Raw genomic sequence first — 27,983 nt, forward strand, 5'->3', positions numbered from 1 at the left:
CAGGTCCATGAGAAGAGTGTATGTGCCAAAATTCACGCAGATCGGAAAAAGTCCCAAGTCGGAGTTCGAAAAAGTAGGTTTTCCAGTTTTCGCGATTTTACGGGGGAAAAAAGTCATGGCGGAAATGGGCGTGGGCCTAGCTCACGTGATTTAGTACTATTCAGGGAATCCGACATATAAGTTTTTGAATGTGCCGACATATGGTGTGGGAGTTATAGACCAAAACGCGTTATCTTGATTATAGCGCCCCCTACTGGTGAATATATGCGCATTTTTGCGTCTGAGGTCCCTGCAGGGGTCTGGACCAACCCTCCAAACTGCAACCGCCGTACCATGTACGGTTTAGGCTGCAGTAAACAGTTTTATCAACGGAAGAATAAAAATAATGATGATGAATAATAATAATAATAATAAAAAATCCGTACCAAAAACATAGGGTTCCACAGCAACCGCTGGAACTGTGGAACGCGTATGCTGCATACGCGTCCCCCAGTCCCCGCGGGCTTGGCCCCTAAATACAAGGGCCGTCTGAAAGGCTGATCCATGACGTCATAGTCCCACGCAGGCAGCCGCTCCCATTGGGCAAAAACGCGGAAGTCCAAAGCGCTCTTGATGCTAACACAAGAACAACAGGACCCGTGTTGTGACTTAAACGGATCCATATTGGTGTCCCCGAAGGTTCTGTAAACCACCATGGCAGTACCGCCCAGTTCAAGGCCATCCAGCACCACCTGCGGACCGCACAGGAACACGAGAAACGGGACCCGGTGGTGGCGTATTACTGTAAGTCTGCGGCTAATGCGGAGGCTAACGCTAGCATTAGCTCACTTATTGTAACATCTAGCATAGTTTACCTGACGGTGTGTTAGCTTAGCTCCTAAACTCAGAGTTTGGACACGAAATGTTCACAGACCCGACCGCCCCACCCCACCCCACCATCACCACACCACCAAAAAACCAGGTGTAATCTGGTCTAAAAGGGTTCAAAAGTCCTCTGGGTGGTGTTAGCTCCGACTGTCCAAACTTCTGACTGACGACAATGAACAAAGGGTTAACAGGGAATGGAACCATCAACCCACAGAGCCAGCAGAGTCCAGGTCCAGGTACCACCATGGGTTCATTAGTACAGTATGTTCGGTATGAGGGTCAGAGTCCAGGTCCCATTTCTGGTCCAGGTACCACCATGGGTTCATTAGTAGAGGTATGTACGGTATAAGGGTCAAAGTCCAGGTCCAGGTCGCATTTCTGGTCCAGGGTCCAGGTCCCATTTGTGGTCCAGCCTGTTTGTGGTTTCATTGTGTGATGGATGGAAGTCACATGTTCACTCAGGTATGTGTGGTTCAGCGGCAGAGAATGGAACCAGCAACCATTTGTAAATAGAAAGGGTATTAGTACAACAGAAGAGGAGTATATGAAGTATTAGTACACAGAGGAGGAGTATATGAAGTATTAGTACACAGAGGATGAGTATATGAAGTATTAGTACATATTATTATTATTAGTATTATTATTATTATTATTAGTAGTAGTAGTAGTAGTATTAGTATTATTGTATTATCATCATTCTTCTTCTTTAGTTCCATGGTGATGTGTGGTGGACGGAGCATGTTCACACATGTTCAGAGTGTCTGATTTTCGGTGGAATCAGCAGGTGTCTGTCTGTGTTGAACCTCTGTTTAGCCTTTAGAGGCAGCGTTGTCCCACTTTCACATCAAGTAGGACACAGTGGTTGATGTCTCCTCTGATTGGTCGGTGTAGTTGAAAACCGTGGGGCGTCCATGTGGGACCTAGTTCGCCAAGACTGGTGGGATTGGCTGTAGGACACCTGAGGATGAACCGTCTGTCCTCCATGTGTCCTCCATGTGTCCTCCATGTGTCCTCCATGTGTCCTCCATGTCCACTGTCTCTGTGTCCTCTGAAGGCTGTCGTAGGTTGGACGGGGCTCTGTGGTTTGAGTGTTTGTGTGCCATGTCTTTAATGTGTTGGTCCTCCCTGTAGGACTGGTCCAGTTCTTGCTTTATTGAACATGGAACCTGTAGGACATGGGTCCAGTTCTGCTTTTGTCCCATCCGTCGTCCATCAGGGTTGATTAAATAACGGCCACTGAAGGAGGGAGGCCGTTGCCATACCAATGCTGCTGCGTCCAGAAAGGAGTGGGACGCTGATAAAGGTTTAACTTTCTGTCCGTCCGTGTTGATGGACAGCTCTACTACGCTGTGGACCAGGTCCACACAAATGGACCATGTCCAGAGTCTGAAATGGACAAATGGGAAGTGGACACGACCGAAGTTTATTATCGAGGTGGAATTTATGACATTGAAGTTTCTCTGCAAAGTCTGCAAAGGAATTTAGCAAACAGGTTTGATTTATTGGTGCTTATTAGTGATAACCCAGTGTGTGGTATCTGGACCAAGACCAAGACCTTCCAGCAGATCCATGAAGACCTGGACCAAGACCCTCCAGCAGATCCATGAAGACCTGGACCAAGACCCTCCAGCAGATCCATGAAGATCTGAAGTACAGAGCTGAACCTCCACAGACCAGACTTATATGTCCAACACCTGCCCCAGGTGAACAATGGTCCGTAAAAAAGAAGAACTCCTGACCAAAGTCTGTAGTAAATGTACCTTTCTGACTGTACCTGTCTAACTGTAAATGACTGTACCTGTCTGACTGTAAGTGATTGTACCTGTCTGACTGTAAATGACTGTACCTGTCCGACTGTAAGTGATTGTACCTGTCTGACTGTACCTGTCTGACTGTAAATGACTGTACCTGTCTGACTGTACCTGTCTGACTGTAAATGACTGTACCTGTCTGACTGTAAATGACTGTACCTTGTAATGACTGTTCTGACTTCCTGTCTGACTGTAAATGACTGTACCTGTCTAACTGTACCTGTCTGACTGTAAATGACTGTACCTGTCTGACTGTACCTGTCTGACTGTAAATGACTGTACCTGTCTAACTGTACCTGTCTGACTGTAAATGACTGTACCTATCTGACTGTAAATGACTGTACCTGTCTGACTGTACCTGCTGACTGTAAATGACTGTACCTGTCTAACTGTACCTGTCCTGACTGTAAATGACTGTACCTGTCTAACTGTGCCTGTCTGACTGTAAATATCTGACTGTACCTGTCTGACTGTACGTGTATCCTTGTATCAGTAGAACTGGACATCCTTGTCCCCTTAGCTGTCTTCTGTAGCACATCTCAGACAGAGTGGACCTTCCAGACAGGCCGTCAGTATCTGACCTGAGTCACGCCGTCGTCCTCTGAGCGGCTGATCGCTCTCATCCATCACTGGCCTTGTGCCCTGCATCAGCAGCCCCCTCTACATTAGCCCGCTAATGCTAGCCAATAATTCAGTCCACCTCCTGCCCAGAACAAGCCGATCGATCCTCAGGTTGAGTCAAAGCCCTGATGTGGTTTAGTTGTAATGAAGCGGTGTAATTCAGGGCCGGCAGCTCTGCAGCTGGCAGCGATACAGACACAGTTTCACACTGATTGGACCAGTAATGATGATTGGGGGGGGGGGGGGGGGGCTGGTACCTCTACCCAGAGACGGGGGAGGTACGGCCCCCCCTCAGCTCAGAGATGGGGGGGAGGCACCGGTGGATGTGGTCCTGGTTCAGTGCATGGGGTCCTGGTCCTGTGGATGGGGTCCTGGTCCTGTATGGGCCTGGGTTTTTAAAGGTTGTTTAAGATGCAGACTGGGCTTCAGGGTTAATTTAAGGTGGACTTGGAGATAATGAGGTCTTTGAGTCGAGGACAGACGGACAGCTGGACAGTTGGTCACATGACCATGTCTGTCCTCATCCTCCTTCATCTCCTTTTCCTCCTTCACCTCTTTTACCTCCTTTTCCTCCTTCACCTCCTTTAGTTCCTTTCCTCCTTCATCTCCTTTACCTCCTTTTCCTCCACCTCCTTTACCTCCTTTTCCTCCTTCTCTCTCCTTTATCTCCTTTTCCTCCTTCACCTCCTTTTCCTCCTTTTCCTCCTTCTCCTCCTTCACCTCCTTTACTTCCTTCACCTCCTTTACCTCCTTTTCCTCCTTCACGTCTCTTCTCCTTTACCTCCTTTACCTCCTTAACCTCGTTCACTCACTCTTTCCCCTGTGTTCCACCAGGGGGCTCTGTGTCCCAACCCTTCTCCTGCTCCTTCTCCTCCTCCTGCTCCTCTGTCTGTATCTTGTGTCCGTGCGTCTGTCCTCGTCTGTCAAAGCTCCTTCTGTTGTGCTTCATTGTCTGCTGTGGTCGTTGTGTCGTATGAGTGGACTCACACAAAGAGACGCTTTGTTTGTGCTCTGAGTCAGAGTGGATTCACAGAACATCATGAACATGTGGTCCATATGTGGGTCGTGCGGGGACCACAACAGCACCGCTGTACTGTCCAGTTACCATGGTATCAGGAGGAGGAGAGAGGAGGAGCAAAGAGAGGAGAGAGGAGGAGGCAGAGAGGAAAGAGAAAGAGAGGAGGAGCAAAGAGGAGGAGAGAGAGGAACAGACCTGACCACAACAGCACCGCTGTACTGTCCTGTTACCATGGTATCAGGAGGAGCAGAGAGGAGCAGAGAGGAGGACAGACATGACCACAACAGCACCGCTGTACTCCTGTTACCATGGTATCAGGTATTGAGAGGAGCAGAGGAGGAGCAAAGAAGAGCAGAGAGGGAGAAGAGAGGAGGAGGAGTGATAGGGAGGGAGAGGAGAGAGAGAGGAGAGAGAGAGGAGAGAAGAAGAAGAGGAGAAATGAGGAGAGGGAGAAGAGCAGAGAGGAGGATAGACATGACCACAACAGCACTGCTGTTCTCCTGTTACCATGGTATCAGGTATTGAGAGGAGCAGAGAGGACAAGAGAGAGGAAGAGGAGGAGGAGCAGAGAGGAGAGAGAGGAGAGGAGAGGAGAGGAGAGGAGAGAGGAAGAGGAGGACAGACATGACCACACAGCACCGCTGTACTCCTGTTACCATGGTATCAGGAGAGGAGGAGGTGTATGTCTAAATTCAGGTGATAATGTTCAGTTTTCTCCAGGTGATGACATCATACCTGTTGATCAGCGCTTTATGACATCATACCTGTTGATCAGCGCTTTATGACATCATACCTGTTGATCAGTGCTTTACCCATGAACACGTGTTTGATTAGTGTCACTGTTGTTTTTGAACAGCGTGAGTTCACACTGATCTGTTCCAACAGCAGCAGGAGGAACCGACAGAAGCAGAACCAGCAGTTAAAGGGGATGGACTGGTTGAAAGCAGAGCTGAAGTGGGTTCAAACCGGAGCCTGAAGGACACTAGGATTGACTAGGACGAGGACAGAGGACTAGGACCAGGACTGACCAGGACTAGGACTTATACTAGTGTTAGCACATGTATATGGATATAGTACATGTACGTGTGCTATATCCATCTGCTTCTATATCCACCTGTATCTGTGGTGGTTCTGTGATGGTTCTGTCTGTGATGGTTCTATGATGGTTCTGTCGGTGTCTGTGATGGTTCTGTTGGTCTTCTGGATGCGTCAGTGTTCGGGTCAACCACCTAGAGGCTCTGACAGAGCCAAGGCTCCGCCCACATGCGACCACTGAACTGATTGACAGCTGAGGGTGGTGTGGTGCTGTGTGGTATCTGGTCCAGATCCAGCCCAGATCCGGTCCAGATCCAGCCCACCTTCCTTCAGGCTCTTTGAAAACATCAGCAGCTGCTTGTCACTTCTGATGAGACAGCGGTGGGCTCAGTCTAATGAGTGGACAGTAGACCGGTCTAAACAGTGGACCGGTCTAAACAGTGGACTGGTTTGGGTTAACGAGTGGAGCAGTCTATGAGTGGACCCATTAGACCTTTGAACACCGCTGTAGGCAGACGCAGTAAACGCCTGTTTAATGTGATTCACCCTTTCATCTCGCTTCCTCCTGTCTCCTCTTTTTAGCTTACAGGCCATAAGCTATTGTCGTCATGTGGCGTCCAGCGTCGTCGTCGTCTGTCATTGTTGTAGTCTGTCGTTCGTTACAAAAATTTCAATCGTCTTCTTCTCCGAAACTACAGTTTCAATTGACTTCAAACTTGGTATACAGCTTCTGTATGATGATGTCAACAAAAGTTAGTGAAATTATTTGGATCTGGATTTGATTCTGGATTTGGTGCGACTTTGAAAAGTGTCCCCATTATAAGAGATAGGAAGTGGATGGATGCAATAACTCAGTAATCTAAATGATCTCCAGTGTAAATGTCTCCAGTCCAGCCCTGATGGGGAGATGACCCAAACATAATGTCCACATGCTGATCAGGATCTGCTTCTGGATCCGGGAATTTACGGAAAATTTAACATGGGCTCTTATGGGGAAAACATTTCAATCATCGTTTTTTTCCCAAACTCCAGTTCTGATTGACTTCAGACTTGGTATACAGCTTCTGTATGATGATGTCAACTCAAGGGATTGAAATTATTTCGATCCGGATCTGATTCTGGATTTGGTACGACTTTGAAAAATGTTCCCATTATAAGAGATAGGAAGTGGATTGAATCATTAACACTTTCAGTGCCATGGGCCGATTAAATCGGCTTTACAGAAAACAACCTGTAAAGTGCCACGGGCCGATCATATCGGCTTTGGAGAACACGCCACATTTGTGTACAAACAAACCATCCACCCCCATTTCTTTCTCACATTTCGATGACGTTCTTTCTGTGTCCCCCTTTTGAGACCAAGCAGACGGGAATTTGAGGTCCACGCGACCGAATAATATTTTTATATCTTTTTAATGTTTCTTATTCTCCGGTGTTTCATCAGAGGGAGCCCTCCATGCCGGGGGCCGCTGTGGACTCCGGGGGCTGTGGCGCCTTCTCTCACTGGGGTCCGCTCCTTTCTGGTGGGTGGGGGTCCCAGTTGGCCCTCTCCCACTAGTTGGGATGCGGGGCTGTGTTGCTGTGCCTGGTCGCCGGGGTCGGCGGCTGCCTCCTGGTGCGGATGGCTCCCTGAGACAGCGCCTCCTAAATTGATTTTTTACTTTTACTTGTACATTTTTGTTCTGGTCTACCTGTGCTCAGTCAGTCTTCTTAAGTATGTGTGAGCTTGTGGGTTTGCATGTATATGTGTGTGTGTGTGTGTGGTGTGTGTGTGTGTGGGTGGGTGTGGGTGGGGGGCGGTACTGATTTTTAAACTGATATGTAAAGCACTTTGTGCTACAGTTTTTAATGTATGAAAAGTGCTATATAAATAAAGATGATGATGATGATGATGATGATTATTATTATTATTATTATTATTATAATAAATTATGCAAATTACGATCAATAATGAATCGGCTGCGTCCGGTGCTTTTGGATCTAATCAGCAATCGGTCGGATGTTACCGAGCGGTTTCCTGCAGGATTCTTCAAATATTATAAAAACGACGCAAAATACTGAAAAACGGCCAAATTCTGTGGCACTTTTAAGGCTTATTATCCCCTTAACTGTCTGGCACTTAAAGAGTTAAGTATCAATGATATCAAGTTGGATTTTAACTTTTTTACAGATCTGATTGGAATATGACCAAAACATGGGCTATATCTGTAATAGAATAAATACACAGAACTGGGTGAGAATAAATGGCATCTGGATACATTTCCCAAAGGTTTGAATTTGGTCTGTAAGCTACAGGGCCAGTGGTCCGATTTTTTTTTCTTGTTTCATCTTGTTTTCTTCCTGTTTTTTGTTTCTTCTTGTTTCATCTTCTTTTTTCTTGTTACATCTTGTGTTCTTCCTGTTTCTTCTTACATCTGCAGGTCGTCTCTATGCCATGCAGACCGGTATGAGGTGGACAGTAAAAGTCCAGAGTGCAGGAAGTTCCTGGTGAAACTCATGGACCAGCTGGAGACGGTGAGTCACACACACACACACACACACACACACATTCACAGCACACGTCCTGTTTCTTCTGTGGACACGCCAAGCCACGCCCTCTGGACAATGATGGCATCTGATGGGTTTAGGGAGTCACATGACAGGCTCGTTACTGGTGTGGGCGTCGCCATCACGGACTAATACTGGCCTTTAAATGGGACACTGCAGGTGTGTGTGTTTGGAACCTGTGGAGAATGCACAACAGGTCCACCAAGGTCCACTTAGTTCCACCTAGACCCACTTAGTTCCACCTAGATCCACCTAGATCCACCTAGGTCCACCTAGACCCACCTAAATCCACCTAGATCCACCTAGGTCCACCTAGACCCACCTAGGTCCACTTAGATCAACCTAGATCCACCTAGATCCACTCAGATACGCCTAGATCCACCTGGGTCCACTTAGATCAACCTAGGTCCACCGAGATCCACCTAGGTCCACATAGATCCAATTAGGTCCTCGTAGATCCACCTAGGTCCACCTAGATCCACCTAGATCCACTCAGATCCCCCTAGATCCACCTAGATCTACTCAGATCTACCTAGGTCCAGTTTTTGGGTCTTGGTTTTATTATTTGTAGATGGTGGTTCTGGTCCAGTTGTAGGTTCTTGTTCTGCTCCAGTGCTTCCTGTGTTCTTAATGGTCACCTTTAAACCCCTGACTCGATGGTTGAATGAGTCTTCTGTGTGGGCCTTTATGGGTCTGTGCGGGTCTGTGCAGGGTCTGGGTTGTGGGTCTGTGTGGGTCTGTGCGGGTCTGTGCGGGTCTGTGCGGGTCTGTGTGGGTCTGTGCGGGTCTGTGTGGGTCTGTGCGGGGTCTGTGTGGGTCTGTGTGGGTCTGTGCGGGTCTGTGCGGGTCTGTGTGGGTCTGTGCGGGTCTGTGTGGGTCTTTGTGGGTCTGTGCGGGTCTGTGCGGGTCTTTGTGGGTCTGTGTGGGTCTGTGCGGGTCTTTGTGGGTCTGTGTGGGTCTTTGTGGGTCTTTGTGGGTCCACTTCAGTGAATGTAGACCTGTACTCCGCTCTAAAAGCCTTGACATTTACCTGTTTGTCAGGAGTGGGCGGAGGCCAAGTCGGCCTTTCAGTGGTTTGAGGTTTCCGTCCTCAGAGAAAAGTTCATGTGCAGACAGAGGTACTAAAGAGTACCACCAGGTACTAAAGAGAACACAGAAGGAACAGAACAGACAGGTACTCCCTCCTCCCTCCCCCTTCACTCCCTCCCTCTTTCCTCCTCCCTTCCTCTTCCCCTCCTCTCTCTTTCCTCCCCCCTCCCTCCCTCCTCCCTCCCTCCTCCTTCCTCCCTCTCTCCTCCCTTCCTCTTCCCCTCCTCTCTCTTTCGTCCCCCCTCCCTCCCAGTTTGAATTCCTTTTATTGATCGCTTTGAGCCAATTAAATGAACCAGTGTCCACAGATGAAACGTCCACCCACCCCCCACCCCCCCACCCTGGGGCCATTCTTTACTGGCCCTCCAGAGGCCCTCATTAACTCCACACTCAGACCCCCACCCCCACTCCACCCTCCCACAGGACACACTTCCTTCTCTCCACTTTGATGTGTGTGTTGTCACTTGTCTTTCTTCAGTGTTTGTTTTCAGCTCAGATTGAACCAGTTTAGAATCGAATCATTTGTATTGAGTAGGGATGAAACTGATCTGCAACAATTAGCACTTAGTCATCAATAGGAAATGCACACACACACACACACACACACACACACACACAGACCACACATATACACACACACATTCAGAGTAAAAGTTTGATCATTATCAGAGTTCTGTGGTTCTGATTTTCCACACTGTGACCATCAGGGGTCAGTCTGGTACCAGAACACACTCAGAACCAGAACCACTGTAGAACCAACCCTATGGATCCACAGACTGGATAAAGGTTAAGGTTTATGGTTTTCATCTGTTTTATTGAATCATCTAGTTGAATTCAACTCAAACCCACAGTCGTTTATTTAAACAGTGGATCAAAGCACACTGAGTCTGATAGTTTACATTAAAGCTCTGTTAGCTTAGCTCTGTTAGCATTGCTCTGTTAGCCTACCTCTGTTAGCTTAGCTCTGGTAGCCTAGCTCTCTTAGCTTAGCTCTGGTAGCCTAGCTCTGTTAGCTTAGCTCTGTTAGCCTAGGTCGGTTAGGTTAGCTCTCGTAGCTTAGGTCTGGTAGACTTGCTCTGTTAGCTTAGCTCTGTTAGCACTTCCTGTGTACTTCCTGTGTGTCCATGTGTTTGTCTTGTGTACTTCCTTTTTACTTCCTGTGTACTTCCTGTGTACTTCCTGTGTACTTCCTTTTTACTTCCTGTGTACTTCCTGTTTACTTCCCGTGTACTTCCTGTGTACTTCCTGTACTTCCTGTGTACTTCCTGTGTACTTCCTGTGTACTTCTTGTGTACAGCTTGTGTACTTCTTGTGTTCATCTTGTGTACTTCCTGTGTATTTCTTGTGTGCTTCCTGTTTACTTCCTGTGTTTGTCCATGTGTTTGTCTTGTGTACTTCCTGTGTATATCTTGTGTACTTCCTGTGCACTTCTTGTGTACAGCTTGTGTACTTCCTGTGTACTTCCTGTTTACGTCCTTTTTACTTCCTGTGTACTTCCTGTGTTTGTCCATGTGTTTGTCCGTGTGTTTGTCCAGTGGACCCTGTCCTTAATCCCCTGGTCCCTGATGACCTCCTCCTGGACGTCCATGTTGGACTCATTAATTCTATTTTCCACATCCATCGCTCACTCAACTCTCAGAGGATTCGCTCTCACTGGGACAATGGAAAAGCACTGGTCTGAAGATTAGGTTTCATATGATCCAAGGGTACCTGACTGTACCCACATCCAAGGGTACCTGACTGTACCCACATCCAAGGGCACCAGACCGTACCCACATCCAAGGGTACCAGACTCTAAAATATCAGATATGTATGAGATTTAGGACCACATATGAAAGTGGTCCAGGTCAGATTTAAGACCACATGTGAAAGTGGTCTGGGTCAGATTTAGGACCACATGTGAAGTGGTCTGGGTCAGATTTAAGACCGCATATGAAAGTGGCCTGGGTCAGATTTAGGACCACATGTGAAAGTGGTCTGGGTCAGATTTAGGACCACATGTGAAAGTGGTCTGGGTCAGATTTAAGACCGCATATGAAAGTGGCCTGGGTCAGATTTAGGACCACATATGACAGTGTTCTGAGTCAGATTTAGGACCACATGTGAAAGTGGTCTGGGTCAGATTTAGGACCACATGTGAAAGTGGTCTGGGTCAGATTTAAGACCACATATGAAAGTGGTCCGGGTCAGATTTAAGACCACATATGAAAGTGGTCTGGGTTAGATTTAGGGCCACATGTGAAAGTGGCCTGGGTCAGATTTAGGACCACATGTGAAAGTGGCTTGGGTCAGATTTAGGACCACATGTGAAAGTGGTCTGGGTCAGATTTAGGACCACATGTGAAAGTGGTCTGGGTCAGATTTAAGACCGCATATGAAAGTGGCCTGGGTCAGATTTAGGACCACATGTAAAAGTGGTCTGGGTCAGATTTAGGACCACATATGAAGTGGCCTGGGTCAGATTTAGGACCGCATATGACAGTGTTCTGAGTCAGATTTAGGACCACATGTGAGAGTGGTCTGGGTCAGATTTAGGACCACATGTGAGAGTGGTCTGGGTCAGATTTAGGACCACATGTGAAAGTGGTCTGGGTCAGATTTAGGACCACATGTGAAAGTGGTCTGGGTCAGATTTAAGACCGCATATGAAAGTGGCCTGGGTCAGATTTAGGACCACATATGAAAGTGGCCTGGGTCAGATTTAGGACCGCATATGACAGTGTTCTGAGTCAGATTTAGGACCACATGTGAGAGTGGTCTGGTCAGATTTAGGACCACATGTGAGAGTGGTCTGGGTCAGATTTAGGACCACATGTGAAAGTGGTCTGGGTCAGATTTAGGACCACATGTGAAAGTGGTCTGGGTCAGATTTAGGACCGCATATGAAAGTGGCCTGGGTCAGATTTAGGACCACATGTGAAAGTGGTCTGGGTCAGATTTAGGACCACATGTGAAAGTGGTCTGGGTCAGATTTAAGACCGCATATGAAAGTGGCCTGGGTCAGATTTAGGACCGCATATGACAGTGTTCTGAGTCAGATTTAGGACCACATGTGAGAGTGGTCTGGGTCAGATTTAGGACCACATGTGAGAGTGGTCTGGGTCAGATTTAGGACCACATATGAAAGTGGTCTGGGTCAGATTTAGGACCACATGTGAAAGTGGTCAGATCCGGGACACATGTCTTCATCTGAATGCAGCCTTCGTGTCTTCGTTGTTCAGTGGGTTGGTCCTATTGTTATAAGGACATCACATGTATGTAGTATATAACAGATGTCATATATAGTCAGTGTGGAGGACGGTCCAACTGTCTGAATGACATGAACTCTTTTTTTATTCTCTGTTCATTCTCATGGTTTTGACTCAAATAGGGTCATTTCAACTCCAAGAGGATGGAGCATCATACAAGTTTGGATTGAGAAGTAAACTTCTGGTCTGGCCCGGTCCAGTCCAGTACGGCCCAGTCTGGTCCGGTCCAGTTCAGTTTGGTCTGGTCTGGTTTGGTCCATTCCAGTCCAGTCCGGCCTGGTCCAGTCTGGTCTGGTTTTGTCCAGTCCGGTCTGGTCCTGTGTGTTCTCATATTTGTGTCCGTTCTGTCTTTTTGTTCCAGATGAAGAAGGAACTGAAGTGACAACGACTCCATCAACCAGGAGGTGGTGGGAAACGCCCACATCGAGAACTACGCCTTGAAGATGTTCCTGTACGCCGACAACGAGGACCGAGCACAACGCTTCCACAAGTAAGAACCCCGCCCCCTGTCCCACCCCCTCCTGTCTCCATTAGTGACTCTCATGATGGAAATGAAACACATTCACAGTCTCCTCGCTCGTTTGGGTCTCCTAGCAACAGGCGACTCATTTTATACATCCCATAATATGCACAGTACCGTCCTAATCTGAAAGGGTTTAATACGTCCCGTAATATGCACAGTACTGTACTTATGTTAAATGTGTCAGTGTGGTATTTTTACTTGGTTGAAGGGTGTTAGTGTAGGAATTTAACACTGTTTATTATGGGATGGATTTTTAGTGGATGGATCAGTGCTTAACCCCGGAGGGTTAAAGTGTGTTTAATATACTCACCTGGACACCGGAGGGGTTAAAGTGTGTTTAATATACTCACCTGACACCGGAGGGTTAAAGTGTGTTTATATACTCACCTGGACACAGGAGGGTTAAAGTGTGTTTAATATACTCACCTGGACACCGGAGGTTAAAGTGTGTTTAATATACTCACCTGGACACCGGAGGGGTTAAAGTGTGTTTAATATACTCACCTGGACACCGGAGGGTTAAAGTGTGTTTAATATACTCACGTGGACACCGGAGGGTTAAAGCATGTGTTTGAACCCAGTAAACAGGAAACAGGAAGTGGCATTTCCGTGGTGTTGAGTGAATGGATGCAGGTGTTTGTGTGTAAAATAAGCGCTCAGTCCACTCTGTGTTTGGTGTTTTTATGAGAGGCAGTGGTCCGGTGTTACGCAGACCAGGCCTCAGTGGTGGCGCTGTGTGATGGTCACCACTGGACATGCACAGTAGAAACTTCGAAAACAATGAATTGAAACAGAATCCAAGTGAAAGATCAAACACATTAAACCTGTTCAAACACACAGTTATTATGTATTCAGTTATTCAGTAGAATATATATAATATATAAACCATCAGATTTAATTTATTTCATTGAATATTTACTTTGTGTTTTGTTTAATTAATTTAAAATTTTCATTTGTTGTTCATTATATTTATTTATTTGGTTTTGGTCATTTTCTTGTGTATTTTAATTATTTTGTATTTCATTTTTTGTGAAGGTTTTGTGCATGTTCACGTTCTTTAGTTTTTTGTCATTTGTTCATTTATTTGTGCATATATAAAAACTCCTAACTCCAGTGTGTCCGTCCACTGTCACTGGAGAATTTATGTTGGAGAAGATGACGGTGTTTCCACGGTAACTGTCACATCTGTCAGGTCTAACCTCTTATCTCATCCTCCTCCTTCTCCTCTTCCTCCTTCTCCTCCTCCTCTTCGTTCCTCCTCCTGCTCCTCCTCCACCTCTTCCTCCTCCTTCTCCCCCCCTCCTCCTTCTTTCCTCTTCCTCCTCCTCCTCCTCTTCCTCTTCCTTCTCCCCCCTCCTCCTCCTTCTCTTCCTCCTCCTCCTCTTCTTCTCTCCCTCCCCCCCCCTTCCTCCCCCCTCCTCCTCCTCCTCTTTCTCCTCCTCCTTCTCCTCCTCCTCCTCTTCCTCCTCTGTTCCTCCTCCTCTTCCCCCTCCTCCTCTTCCTCCTCTTCCCCATTCTCCTCCTCCTCCTTTTCCTCCTTCTCCTCCTCTTCCCCCTCCTCCTCCTCCTCTTCCTCCTCTTTCCCCTTCTCCTCCTCCTCCTCTTCCTCCTCCTCCTCCCCCCTTCCTCCTCCTCTTCCTCCTCTTCCTCCTCCTCCCCCTCCTCCTCCTCTTTCGCCTCCTCCTTCTCCTCTTCCTCTTCTTCCCCCTTCTCCTCCTCCTCCCCCCTCCTGTCCTTCTCCTCCTCCTCTTCCCCCTTCTTCTCCTTGTCCTCCTCCTCTTCCTCCTCCTCCTTTTCCTCCTTCTCCTCTTCCTCCTTCTCCTCCTCCCCCTCTTCCTCCTCTTCCTCCTCCTCCCCCTGCTTCCCCCTCTTCCTCCTCCTCCTCCTCCTCCAGGAACATGATTCAAGTCCTTCTATACGTCCAGTCTTCTGTTTGACGTCCTATCTGTCTTGGAGAATTGTCTGAGGAGGTGAGTAAACTCCACCGCTGTGCCGTTAGGGTCATCATAGTGGCTGTGGTTTTCACTATCCGTTGACCTTTCGACCTTTTTGTGTTTCACTCTGACCTTTAGATCATCTACAACACCAGTCAGTGGGGTCAAAGGTCACCGTACACTACTGAACCACCTTCTACAACTGATGATTATTTTCCACTAAGTGGGACAAATATTGAAGGAACCTATTATAAAGGGTTTAGGGGGTTAGGGTTAACCCAGTTTAGGGTTAGGGTTAGGATTCTGTCATTGTCTCTCCATCGGTTTAGGGTTAACCCAGGGTTAGGATTAGTCTGACAGATTTTGAGTTGGGGGTCCGTGGTCAGTCCATGGAGTCAGACCAGGTATGTTCCACTGAGTGACAAGATAAGTGACAAGATTTCAGATGTGGATAAGCCCGCCCCCTTCTGCAGGAGGACACTCCCACTTTTGTCCTGTCGATTCATGAAGGGAAAAAAAATGGCGCCAGTCCTGACACCGGTCCTGACCCCACCTAGTAAACAGAAGCCACACTGTGAACATGTAACGCGTTTGTCTAAATGAGTTATTACAGTTATTTGAACTGGCTGAGCAGTGTTTTCCTGAATTCTAATCAATAATCAGATTGGTTGTTGAACAGAACTCTATAATCATGTGTAGAATGGGTTCTGGTCCAAAGTCAGTAATCATGTGTTTGACCTGGTGTTGAAAGAAAAACCTACAGACGCACAAAAACCAGGACCAAAGCCAGCGAATCTAGTTAAAGGAGCGGAGAGCAGAGGAATTCCGCTGACCCACATGGGTGGTACCCCACCCCCCCCCCCCACACATCCCCACCTCCTCCCCCTCAGGACCAGACCTCCTCCCTGTTCTGGTCCCTGTTTGTTTGTGTTGTTAAGACTCGTCACCTTTTTCAGTTCAGGAAGTATCCGCCATCCGCCCTGGAGACTGAGGCTGTTATTCCACAGATTAGACCGCACCATTATTCCACAGATTAGACCACACCAACAGCCTCTTATGACTGGAAAACAGAGGCTGAACAAACACACTGTACTGCTCTGCCATTGTTCACCTGAACTCCACTCACTTATCTGGAACCAACAGAACTGGAGTCCATTCAGTCTAATCAGAACCACGTCTGTAGACCTGTTGGACTCCACCCCCCACCCCCATCACATCCTGTCCACTCACCCACTGACCAACACTGTGACCAACACTCCACCCACTGTGACCAACCACTCCGCCCACACTGACCAACAGTGTGACCAACACTCCACCCACTGTGACCACCACTCCACCCACTGTGTTCATATTAAACCTGGTCCTTGGTCCTGTTGGGTTGATCCAGTTCAGAACTGGGTTGTTCCAATGTGGAAAACCACCTGCACCAGTCCTCATGGATATGAATCTGCTTTCTATCCTCCACCCCCCCCCCCCCCGCCCCGCCCGTTCCACAGAACATCCAGCACAGGAAGTATGCCCGCTGGAAGGCCACCTACATCCACACCTGCCTGAAGAACGGGGACACGCCTCAGCCAGGACCCATGGGTCTAGATGAGGACCAGGACCAGGACGGAGGTGGGTACTGGTACAGACCACGTCCCCAGGCACCACACAGACCACACCCCAACAATCAAACAGACCACACCCCTGGTGTCAAACAGACCACGCCCCCAGGCAACATCACATATCACAGTATGTGTGTATGTGGTGTGTGCGTGTGTGTGTGTCATTAGATCCAGTTCATATTTGCCTTTTTCTGCTTCACATCCGACCACAATCAGATCTGAATCCATGACCTTTGAGTTACAACAGAAAACAGGACCAGGGACACTGTCCACCCCAGGGACATGTGCTGCAGTACTCGTTTACAGTTCACTGCAGTTTAACTGTGGTGGAAAAACACAACCTAAATAAGGCCGTGGGGTTCTGCACAGGGACAGTTCTGCACAGGGACAGTTCTGCACATGGACGGTTCTGCACATGGACGGTTCTACCACAGGGACGGTCCTGCTCAGGGCCGGTTCTGCTCAGGGACAGTTCTGCACAGGGATGGTTCTACCATGGGTCTGGTTCTACGACAGGGCCGGTTATGCCACGGGTCTGGTTCTGCCACGGGTCAGGTTCTACCATGGGCTGGCTCTACCATGGGTCTGGTTCTACCATGGGCTGGCTCTACCATGGGTCTGGTTCTACCATGGGTTCTGGTTCTATCATGGATCTGGTTCTACCATGGGTCTGGTTTCTACCATGGGTCTGGTTCTGCCATTGGTCTGGTTCTACCATGGGTCTGGTTCTACCATGGGTCTGGTTCTATCATGGATTTGGTTTCTACCATGGGTCTGGTTCTACCATGGGTCTGGTTCTACCATGGGTCTGGTTCTGCCATTGGTCTGGTTCTACCATGGGTCTGGTTCTACCATGGGTCTGGTTCTGCCATGGCTCAGGTTCTGCCATGGGTCTGGTTCTACCACGGGTCTGGTTCTACCATGGGTCTGGTTCTATCATGGATCTGGTTCTACCATGGGTCTGGTTCTACCATGGGTCTGGTTCTGCCATTGGTCTGGTTCTACCATGGGTCTGGTTTCTACCACGGGTCTGGTTCTGCCATGGCTCAGGTTCTACCATGGGTCTGGTTCTACCATGGGTCTGGTTCTGCCATGGGTCTGGTTCTACCATGGGTCTGGTTCTGCCACAGGGACGGTTCTGCCGTACATTCTCAGTTTCTGCAGATTATTTCGTCCACATGGTGGTTTTCTGCTCCACTGCTGGTTCTGGTCTAGTGTAACCACCACCACACTAATGGTTCTGGTCCAGTCTAAGGGTTAGGGGTTAACCTCCTCATTTGGTTGATGTTTGTCTGTGGAATCTGGGTTAGACTGGTCTGGATCAGACTGGTCTGGATCAGAGTCGTGTGGTCTGGATCAGACTGGTCTAGATCAGACTGGTCTGCAGATTTTTCTGTCGTGGTTTAACGTGTTTTTTTTTGTCAGATCAACGTGAACCCGTTCATACTGATTGACAGTAGGGGGTGTGGTCTGAGCTGGAGGCGGGGCTTGACAGTTTGACTGCTTCCTGTCGGAGCTGTCAATCCTCGGAGGCAGAACCAGGACAGAAGATGCCTCATACAGAGATCTGCAACGACAGCTGTCAATCGCACATGTAAGCCCACATGGACCTACTCATATTTCTGAACCAGCTGACTCATCAGGGGGTCATCGATGGTCCGATCCAGATTTGAACAGTCCCATCCAGGTTCTGATCAGGTCCAACAGGGACTTTAAATCAGTGACAGAAACAAAGGAACAAACACATGATGAATTCAACCACATTCAGCCACTGAAACTGAAACAGACTCTGACTCTGAACCCCAACAGAAGGGTTTACACTCAGAAACTACAAGTCCCAGGAGAATGAGGTCACTTCCTGTTGTGTCATAGACAGGACAGAAAACCAGACTGGTCTGGTCTGGGTTGGACTGGTCTGGGTTAAACTGGTCTGGGTCTGGGACTGGGTCTGTGGTCTGGGTCTGTGGTCTAGATCTGGTTCTGGGTCTTTGGTCTAGGTCTGGTTCTGGGTCTGTGGTCTGGTTCTGGTTCTGGGTTTGTGGTCTAGGTGTGGGTCTGTGGTCTGGGTCTTTGGTCTAGGTCTGGTTCTGGGTCTGGTTCTGGGTCTTTGGTCTAGGTCTGTGGTCTAGGTCTGGTTCTGGGTCTGTGGTCTGGTTCTGGTTTTGGGTCTGGGTCTGGTTCTCCTCCAGGCTCAGCGGTTTCTATCAGGACCCTCTGGGGGACGTGGCAGAAGTCACAGGAATGTGCTCTGACCAGACCCGCCCCCCGACTCAGGCCAGTTTCAGGAGGGCTGAGATAGGTTGACAAAGTGAAATATAACGTCACAATACTGCCCCATCGGCCCCCACCCCACTCTGCACTCATGAGGTGTCGTCCGTCAGGGAGGACATCAGCCGGAGGAAACACTGAACCCCCCCCCCCCCCCAACGCCGTCTGACCCACCCACGTTCAACAGCCTCTTCTCACTTGTCCCCACCCCCAATGTCCACTGGGGTCTGAGTGTGAGCAGTTCAACAAAATGACACCACAGAAGAAGAACAAACCAATCAGATGGATTTGAACTGCAGGGACACATCCAGCACATGTTATGGGCTGAAGTGGGCTGGACTAGTCTAGGACCTGGGCCAGGACCAGGACCAGTACTAGATCCAAATGTAAAATAGTGAACAAAGTCACATTTAAGATCAAAATCACATGATCAAAATGTTTCCATCCAGTTTATATATCCTCCTCCTCCTCTTCCTCTTCCTCCTCCTCTTCCTCTTCCTCCTCCTCCTCCTCTTCTTCCTCCTCCTCTTCCTCCTCCTCCTCCTCCTTTTTCTCCTCTTCCTCCTCTTCTTCCTCCTCCTCTTCCTTCTCCTCCTCCTCTTCTCCTCCTCCTCCTCTTCCTCCTCCTTCCTCCTCCTCCTCCTCTTCCTCCTCCTCCTTCCTCCTCCTCTTCCTCCTGCTCCTCTTCCTCCTCCTTTTTCCTCCTCGTCTTCCTCCTGCTCCTCTTCATCCTCCTTTTTTCCTCCTCCTCTTCCTCCTGCTCCTCTTCCTTCTCCTCCTCCTCCTCCTTCCTCCTCCTCTTCCTCCTGCTCCTCTTCTTCCTCCTCCACCTCTTCTTCCTCCTCCTCTTCCTCCTGCTCCTCTTCCTTCTTCTCGTCTTCTTCCTCCTCCTCCTCCTCTTCCTCCTGCTCCTCTTCCTTCTCCTCCTTCCTCCTCCTCCTCTTCTTCCTCCTGCTCCTCTTCCTTCTTCTCCTCTTCTTCCTCCTCTTCCTCCTCCTCCTCCTCCAGACCCTTTTATATAGTTTTATTTCGTCCTATTGCTCGTTTGGTTCTGTTTGGTTCTGTATGCCGTTCTCTGAGGTCGACTCAGATCCAATACCATATGTTATTATTTTATTTTATTTTTTAGTTTTGTTCCTGTACCGTATGTTTGGGTGAAACTAATCAGTCTTCAGGACCAGATGGATGTGGATCTGCATGATTTGCAGATGGTCCTGGATGTTCAGTGGAAATGACAGTTGATCCTGTGAAGCGCTGCTGCTGCTGCAGCTCCATCCAAACCCATTTACATCTAATACCTGTGGAAGCCTCTGCAGCGCAGCAGGAGAATGGGATTCTCATCAACTCAGATCATTTCAGCTAAAATCAGCTGTGAGCGGCCGAACCCAGAGCTTCTGTGGAAGCACAAACTATTTAGAATGTGTGATTGGAACCAACCAGGCTGAACCGGATCTGAAGGAACCACCCACATCTGTGGAGGACGGAGAACTCCTGTTGAAGACTGAGGACCTGGATCAGATCAGATCTCCAACACCTGGGTGGGACTGGAGACCTGGACCAGGACCAGGACCTAGACCTGGACCTGGACCAGGGCTCAAGACTTTAAAGGGTTCACATCTGCGTTGAATCCAACTTATCATTTATGTTTGAATACATGTGTGAATGTGTGGGTCTGACAGTAGCTTGGTTAATTATTATTATGAAGGCATTAATTATTATTATGAAGACATTAATTGTAATCATGAAGGCATTAATTATTATTATGAAGACATTTATTACCTCCGCCAGGAGGTATTGTGATCACTTTGCTTTGTGTGCGTGTGTGTTTGTTTGTTAGCAAGATAACTCAAAAAGTTATGGACGCATTTTCATGAAATTTTCAGGAAATGTTGATACTGGCACAAGGAAGAAAGGATTAAGTTTTGGTGGGGGGGGGCAACATCTGTCTTGGCGGAGGTCTGTGCTCTCAGAGTGCTTTTCTTGTTATTATGATGGCATTAATTATTATTATTATGAAAGCATTAATAATTATTATGAAGCCATTAATTATTATTATGAAGGCATTAATTATTATTATTATGACAGCATTAATTATTATTATGAAGGCATTTATTATTATTATTATGAAATCCTTTTTGACGGTCCTTGTGCACCCATGACCCTCAGGGTGGGTCACAGTCAAATGTTTTCGCAACCATGGGAATACAGGCTCTGGACATCAAAAATGGCCGCCCCGCCCTGACCTGACAGTCACCTGTTGGTCACCTGACGGTCATCTCCAGCCTCTGCAGACTGAACTGAACAGGTTTGAAGTCTATGGAGTTAAATTCCTCAGAGGAGTTCCATTAAATAAATGGTCAGTGAATCACCAAAAACTCCACATGTCCTACTTCCTGTTGGTCACCTGTTGGTCTGACTTCAGTAGACTTCATTCAGATCCGTATTTGAACCACGATTCGTTCCAGTCTGAACTGATGCTGGGAACAGTGGGATCAAATTTATAGAATTTATGAATATGAATAAAACATGAATCTGCCCAAACTCTGACTTTAGGCACATGATGTGTGTGTATGTGTGGACCTATGATGTCATTGGGACAGTTGAAGGTGGAGGTTCCAGTTGAGCCAACTGAAGGCGGAGGTTCTGGTTGAACCAGTTGAAGGCGGAGGTTCCAGTTGAGCCAACTGAAGGCGGAGGTTCTGGTTGAACCAGTTGAAGGCGGAGGTTCCAGTTGAGCCAACTGAAGGCGGAGGTTCTGGTTGAACCAGTTGAAGGCGGAGGTTCCAGTTGAACCTGCTGAAGGCGGAGGTTCCAGTTGAACCTGCTGAATCTCACCGTTGTCCTGTGTCTTTGCTCTGTTCTCTGTTTTTCTCTTCAGATGAGTTTGGAGCTGAAGGGTTCTCAGCCCCTGGTCCGTCCCCCCATGGCGGGTCCTTCAGAGCCGATCCTCCATCCCAGGACTTTCAGAATCAGGACCGGAGTCTGGGTCCGGGTCCGTCTCCGGGGATTGGCTTCACTCCAGGGCCGTCCGGTCCGCCTTCCGCCAACTACAACAACATCCAGATCCCCCCGGGGGCCCACGCACCAGCCAACACCCCCGCAGAGCTGCCCCCGCCCACAGGTGAGCTGGCCCCGCCCACAGGTGAACTGCACATGCTCCGTTCTCACCTGAACCACCTTTGACTCCACCCTTTTCCTTATGGATCCACTAGTGTTTACCATTGGATACTTCTTTAAACATATTATCTGAAAATCCAAGAACTGCAAGTACAGGAAACAGTCATATACACACATATATACAAACAACATATACATATACACACACACACCACACACACACACATATATATATATATATATATATATATATATATATATATATATATATATATATATATATATATATATATATATATGACATCACAGTGACATCACAGATCAGACAGTGTCTGATGATGACAGGGTGGTGGATGTGACAGACTGTAGGTTCTGTCTTTCATTGGTCTGTTCTGTTGTTTTTTTTTGGGGCAGAGGTGGTGAAACCAGTGCCTACACCACGAACAGGGGCAGCAGTCGACCCCCCCAGTCTGAGCAACAGCCAACCGCAGAGTAAGAACACACACCTAAAGAATACAGAACACACACCAAAGAATACAGAACACACACCAAAGAATATAGAACACACACTAAAGAATATAGAACACAGCCAACAGCGGATAAGAACATGGGCTGCCAGTGAACTGCAGTAGAACAGCAGTAGAACTGCAGTAGAACAGCAGTAGAACTGCAGTAGAACTGCAGTAGAACAGCAGTAGAACTGCAGTAGAACAGCTGAAGTGTTTGTGTCAGATGAAGGTGGATCTCCTTTCTTCTGTTGTTCTCGTCTGTCATGTATCAGATGGCTTCCTTAAAGGTATTGACTGGGTTGGTGACTCCGCCCTGTTCCTGTTCATAAGCCCAGTTGATCCAGTCCCATCTGTGTTGCCGTGGTAACGCCACGTGATGCTTGTAACAACTGAACAAAACCAGCTGACAGAAAACAAACATAAAGCAGTGAACGAGTGTGAGCCCAGCGTCTGTCAGGACTGAAACAGACCAATGAGGGCTAAGCTAACAGCGCTAAGCTAACAACGTATGTCAGGACTGAAACAGATTGATGAGCGCTAAGCTAACAGCGCTAAGCTAACAGCACCAAACTAACAGCGTTAAGATAACAGTACTAAGCTAACAGCGCTAAGCCAACAGCACCAAGCTAACAGCACTAAGCCAACAGTGCTAAGCCAACAGCTCTAAGCTAACAGTGCTAGGCAAACAGCCCTAAGCTAACAGTGCTAAGACACAGCGCTAAATCAACAGCGCTAAGCTAATGGCATCAAACTAACAGCGTTAAGATAACAGTACTAAGCTAACAGCGCTAAGACAACAGCACCAAGCCAACAGCGCTAAGCTAACAGTGCTGAGCCAACAGCGCTAAGCTAACAGCGCTAAGACAACAGCGCTCAGCCAACAGCACCAAGCTAACAGCGCTAAGCCAACAGCACTAAGCTACCAGCACTAAGCTAACAGCCCTAAGCTAACAGTGCTAAGACAAGAGCGCCAAGCCAGCAGCGCTAAGCCAACAGTGCTAAGCTAACAGCGCTAAGCCAACGGCACCAAGCTAACAGTGCTCCTTTTGCGTTCTCTTTTGGTCTCTCCTTTGGGTTCTCCTTTTGGGTTCTTTTCCCATGGGACACGTTTCTGCTTCATTCAGTCGGTTCTTTTTTTTTTTTTTTCCATGTCTTGTTCCGTGGTTTCTGGCTCGTTCTCAGGTCTTTTCCACTCCTCTGCTGAACAGAGCGTCAGCAGATTTGCAGCAGTATGTTTTTTTTTTTTGTTTTTTTTTTTTGGGGGGGGGGGGGTTAGCAGAGGGATTAGAGCCTCAACATTATTCATGGTTTTCCTTCTTCATCGTCCTTAAGAACAGACGATGTTTTCTGACACATTATCTGTGGTGGATTTTCAACCTGAGGCCCCCGGACCCTAGAGGCCCCCGGACCCCTAGAGGCCCCCAGACCCTCAGAGGCCCCCCCCATGACAGCACAGTGGTACTGAGCAGACAGGATGTGACGTGTTGGACTGTCTCTGTTTGGAGGACAGTTGGACGTTTTCAGTTCTGCTGAGTTCTCTTCCAGTGAAAGTCCCGCCCACTTCTTCAGTTAGAGAAACAGAACCAGGAGTGGAACACATTCACCTGGTTCTGATCCACATAGAACCGGTCTCTGACGTACAGGGACATGGGTTTGATGGTTTGAAGTCTTTTTGTTCTGTTTGTCACTGTTTGAGTGAACTTGTTTGATATGGACGCTGTGTCCTGCCCTGGACACTGTCTCATGTTGTGTTTACAGAGCAGAAGGGCTGATGGGAAGGCCTGGGGGGGCGGGTCTATTTAAGAGGATCCCCTGGAGACAGATGTGGACGGAAATGAGACTGTGGAGGTGAAAGGTCAAGACCAGACAGTGAACGAGTCAGAATGGAAGCAGGACGGCCTGTGAGTGGACAAACCCAACGCCCACCAGGGGACACGTCTACATTTAGACCAATGACAGACTGGTCAGTCCAAGTCTGCAGCGACGGTCAAATGTCCAGTGTTAGGGACGCACCGGTCCACCTTTTTCAGTTCCGCTGCTGGTGCCAGGTTCTGTTGGTCCATTCTTCAGTTCCAAATGTCCTCTAGAGGTTGTCCTCTGATCTGACCGATAGAGGTGAGGACACGTTTTGACCTGATCACAGTTTCAGCTGTAGCTGAAGGTAGAACGTCCCCACCCCACTGTGTCCGTTCCCCTGCTGTCGGTGCAGAACCCTGTCCCAGGTATGTCCCCCCTGGCCCTGTCTATGGAGTTGGACCGGCGGTGGGGGGTGGACAGCAGGTCCAAACATCTGTCTTCTACTCTGAACCCAAGAGAACTGATACTGGGACCTTGAGTATCAGTCGCTGCCCGATACTGATCTGATATTGTTGATTTAGAGCAGAGGTTCTCAACTGGGGTGTGGACACACTCCAAGGGGGGGCGTGAGCACATGGAGGGGGGGCGTTGACATCGTCGTGTATGTTAGCAGCTATTGTTGTACATCACAACAATATAAATCTCTCTTACATATTGTCCAGCACATTGTCTGTAAGTTAGCACTAGCATTAGCTCTGTGCATTACCATTAGCTCTGTAAGTTAGCACTAGCACTATCTCTAGGGTAGCGCAAGCATTATATGTGTGCATTAGCATAATGTGTGCATTAGCATTTACATTATCATTAGCATTATCATTAGCATTATGTGTGTGTGTGTAGTTGGACTGTTTTGTCTCCTGTTGCCTTAAACTCTTGCAGATGTAAACTCTGTTGGACTGTGTGGGTCTGTAGTGTCTCCAGTGTGTCCCCAGTGTGTCCCCAGTGAGTCCCCAGTGTGTCCTCAGTGTGTCCTCAGTGTGTCCCCAGTGTGTCCGCAGTGTGTCCTCAGTGTCTCCAGTGTGTCTCCAATGTGTCTGCAGTGTGTCCTCAGTGTGTCTCCAGTGTATCCCCAGTGTGTCCCCAGTGTGTCCTCAGTGTGTCTGCAGTGTGTCCCCAGTGTGTCCTCAGTGTGTCTCCAGTGTGTCCTCAGTGTGTCTGCAGTGTGTCCGCAGTGTGTCTCCAGTGTGTCCGCAGTGTGTCCTCAGTGTCTCCAGTGTGTCTCCAATGTGTCTGCAGTGTGTCCTCAGTGTGTCTCCAGTGTGTCCTCAGTGTGTCTGCAGTGTGTCCCCAGTGTGTCCTCAGTGTGTCTCCAGTGTGTCCTCAGTGTGTCTGCAGTGTGTCCCCAGTGTGTCTCCAGTGTGTCTGCAGTGTGTCTCCAGTGTGTCCTCAGTGTTGTCTGCAGTGTGTCCCCAGTGTGTCTCCAGTGTGTCTGCAGTGTGTCTCCAGTGTGTCCTCAGTGTGTCTGCAGTGTGTCCCCAGTGTGTCTCCAGTGTGTCTGCAGTGTGTCCTCAGTGTGTCTCCAGTGTGTCCCCAGTGTGTTCTCAGTGTCTCCAGTGTGTCTGCAGTGTGTCTCCAGTGTGTCCCCAGTATGTCCTCTGTGTCTCCAGTGTGTCCCCAGTGTGTCCTCAGTGTGTCCTCAGTGTGTCCCCAGTGTGTCTCCAGTGTGTCCCCAGTGTGTCTCCAGTGTGTTTGCAGTGTGTCCCCAGTGTGTCCTCAGTGTGTCCTCAGTGTGTCTCCTGTGTGTCCTCAGTGTGTCCCCAGTGTGTCTCCAGTGTGTCCCCAGTGTGTTCTCAGTGTGTCTGCACTGTCTCCAGTGTGTCCTCAGTGTGTCTCCAGTGTGTCCTCAGTGTGTCCCCAGTGTGTCTGCAGTGTGTCCCCAGTGTGTCTCCAGTGTGTTCTCAGTGTGTCTGCAGTGTGTCCTCAGTGTGTCTGCTGTGTGTCCTCAGTGTGTCTCCAGTGTGTCTGCAATGTGTCCCCAATGTGTCTCCAGTGTGTCTCCAGTGTGTTTTCAGTGTGTTCTCAGTGTGTTCTCAGTGTGTTCTCAGTGTGTTTTCAGTGTGTTCTCAGTGTGTTCTCAGTGTGTCTGCAATGTGTCCCCAGTGTGTCTCCAGTGTGTCCCCAGTGTGTCTCCAGTGTGTCCCCAGTGTGTCCCCAGTGTGTTTGCAGTGTGTCCCCAGTGTGTTTGCAGTGTGTCCCCAGTGTGTCCCCAGTGTGTCTCCTGTGTGTCCTCAGTGTGTCTGCTTTGTCTCCTCAGTGTGTCCCCAATGTGTCCCCAGTATGTCTCCAGTATGTCTGCAGTGTGTCCCCAGTGTGTCCCCAGTATGTCTGCAGTGTGTCCCCAGTGTGTCTCCAGTATGTCTGCAGTGTGTCTCCAGTGTGTCCCCAGTGTGTCCCCAGTGTGTCCCCAGTGTGTCTCCAGTGTGTCCCCAGTGTGTCTCCACTGGTGTCTGTCCCCTGTTGTGTCTCATCTCTGTCCCCTGTCTCCTGTCCAGGTGCTGTCCAGTTGTCTCCAGAGGACTTCACTAAGGCTCAGAAATACTGTAAATACGCCGGCAGCGCTCTTCAGTACGAGGACGTGTCCACGGCCGTCCAGAACCTGCAGAAGGCCCTGAAGCTGCTGACCACCGGCAAAGAATGAAGCTCCACCCCCTGCCCCGCCTCCTGCAGTTCCATCTATCGCTGATCTGACCACGCCCACCCATGACGACGCCCGCACATACGGTCACTGATCGTCAGCAGCAACTGCGATGGAAATCTGTGGACACCATGGACGCCTGTGTCCAACACTGGACGATGGATGGACGGAAAGATGGACAGATGGACAAATGGACAGACAGATGGACAGAAGGACAGACAGATAAACAGAAGGACAAATGGACAGACAGATGGACAGAAGGACAAATGGACAGACAGATGGACAGAAGGACAGACAAATAAACAGAAGGACAAATGGACAGACAGATGGACAGAAGGACAGACAGATAAACAGAAGGACAAATGGACAGACAGATGGACAGATGGACAAATGGACAGACAGATGGACAGAAGGACAGACAGATAAACAGAAGGACAAATGGACAGACAGATGGACAGAAGGACAAATGGACAGACAGATGGACAGAAGGACAAATGGACAGACAGATGGACAGAAGGACAGACAAATAACAGAAGGACAAATGGACAGACAGATGGACAAATGGACAGACAGATGGACAGAAGGACAGACAGATAAACAGAAGGACAAATGGACAGACAGATAAACAGAAGGACAAATGGACAGACAGATGGACAGAAGGACAAATGGACAGACAGATGGACAGAAGGACAGACAAATAAACAGAAGGACAAATGGACAGACAGATGGACAAATGGACAGACAGATGGACAGAAGGACAGACAGATAAACAGAAGGACAAATGGACAGACAGATGGACAGATGGACAAATGGACAGACAGATGGACAGAAGGACAGACAGATAAACAGAAGGACAAATGGACAGACAGATGGACAGAAGGACAAATGGACAGACAGATGGACAGAAGGACAAATGGACAGACAGATGGACAGAAGGACAGACAAATAAACAGAAGGACAAATGGACAGACAGATGGACAAATGGACAGACAGATGGACAGAAGGACAGACAGATAAACAGAAGGACAAATGGACAGACAGATAAACAGAAGGACAAATGGACAGACAGATGGACAGAAGGACAAATGGACAGACAGATGGACAGAAGGACAAATGGACAGACAGATGGACAGAAGGACAGACAAATAAACAGAAGGACAAATGGACAGACAGATGGACAAATGGACAGACAGATGGACAGAAGGACAGACAGATGCACAGAAGGACAAATGGACAGACAGATGGACAGAAGGACAGACAGATGCACAGACAGATGGACAAATGGACAGATAGGACC

At 48.5% G+C, this 27,983-nt stretch overlaps 1 protein-coding gene across 1 annotated transcript; it reads left to right on the top strand.

Moving 5' to 3' along the window:
• Positions 1-678: 678 nt before the first annotated feature.
• On the top strand, positions 679-26,966 carry LOC115415854 (vacuolar protein sorting-associated protein VTA1 homolog; the record flags this gene model as incomplete). Its single annotated transcript, XM_030129507.1, is given in 12 exon segments — positions 679-783; positions 7,773-7,802; positions 7,805-7,866; positions 12,598-12,612; positions 12,614-12,726; positions 14,654-14,663; positions 14,665-14,707; positions 14,710-14,729; positions 16,190-16,310; positions 21,447-21,689; positions 22,100-22,177; positions 26,544-26,966. Coding segments are annotated over 12 exon segments (986 nt in total), but the record flags the coding sequence as incomplete, so codon positions are not given.
• Between the last annotated feature and the right edge of the window lie 1,017 nt (positions 26,967-27,983).

Source organism: Sphaeramia orbicularis, unplaced genomic scaffold (genome assembly GCF_902148855.1).
Source record: "Sphaeramia orbicularis unplaced genomic scaffold, fSphaOr1.1, whole genome shotgun sequence".
In the NCBI taxonomy this organism is placed as follows: Eukaryota; Metazoa; Chordata; class Actinopteri; order Kurtiformes; family Apogonidae; genus Sphaeramia; species Sphaeramia orbicularis.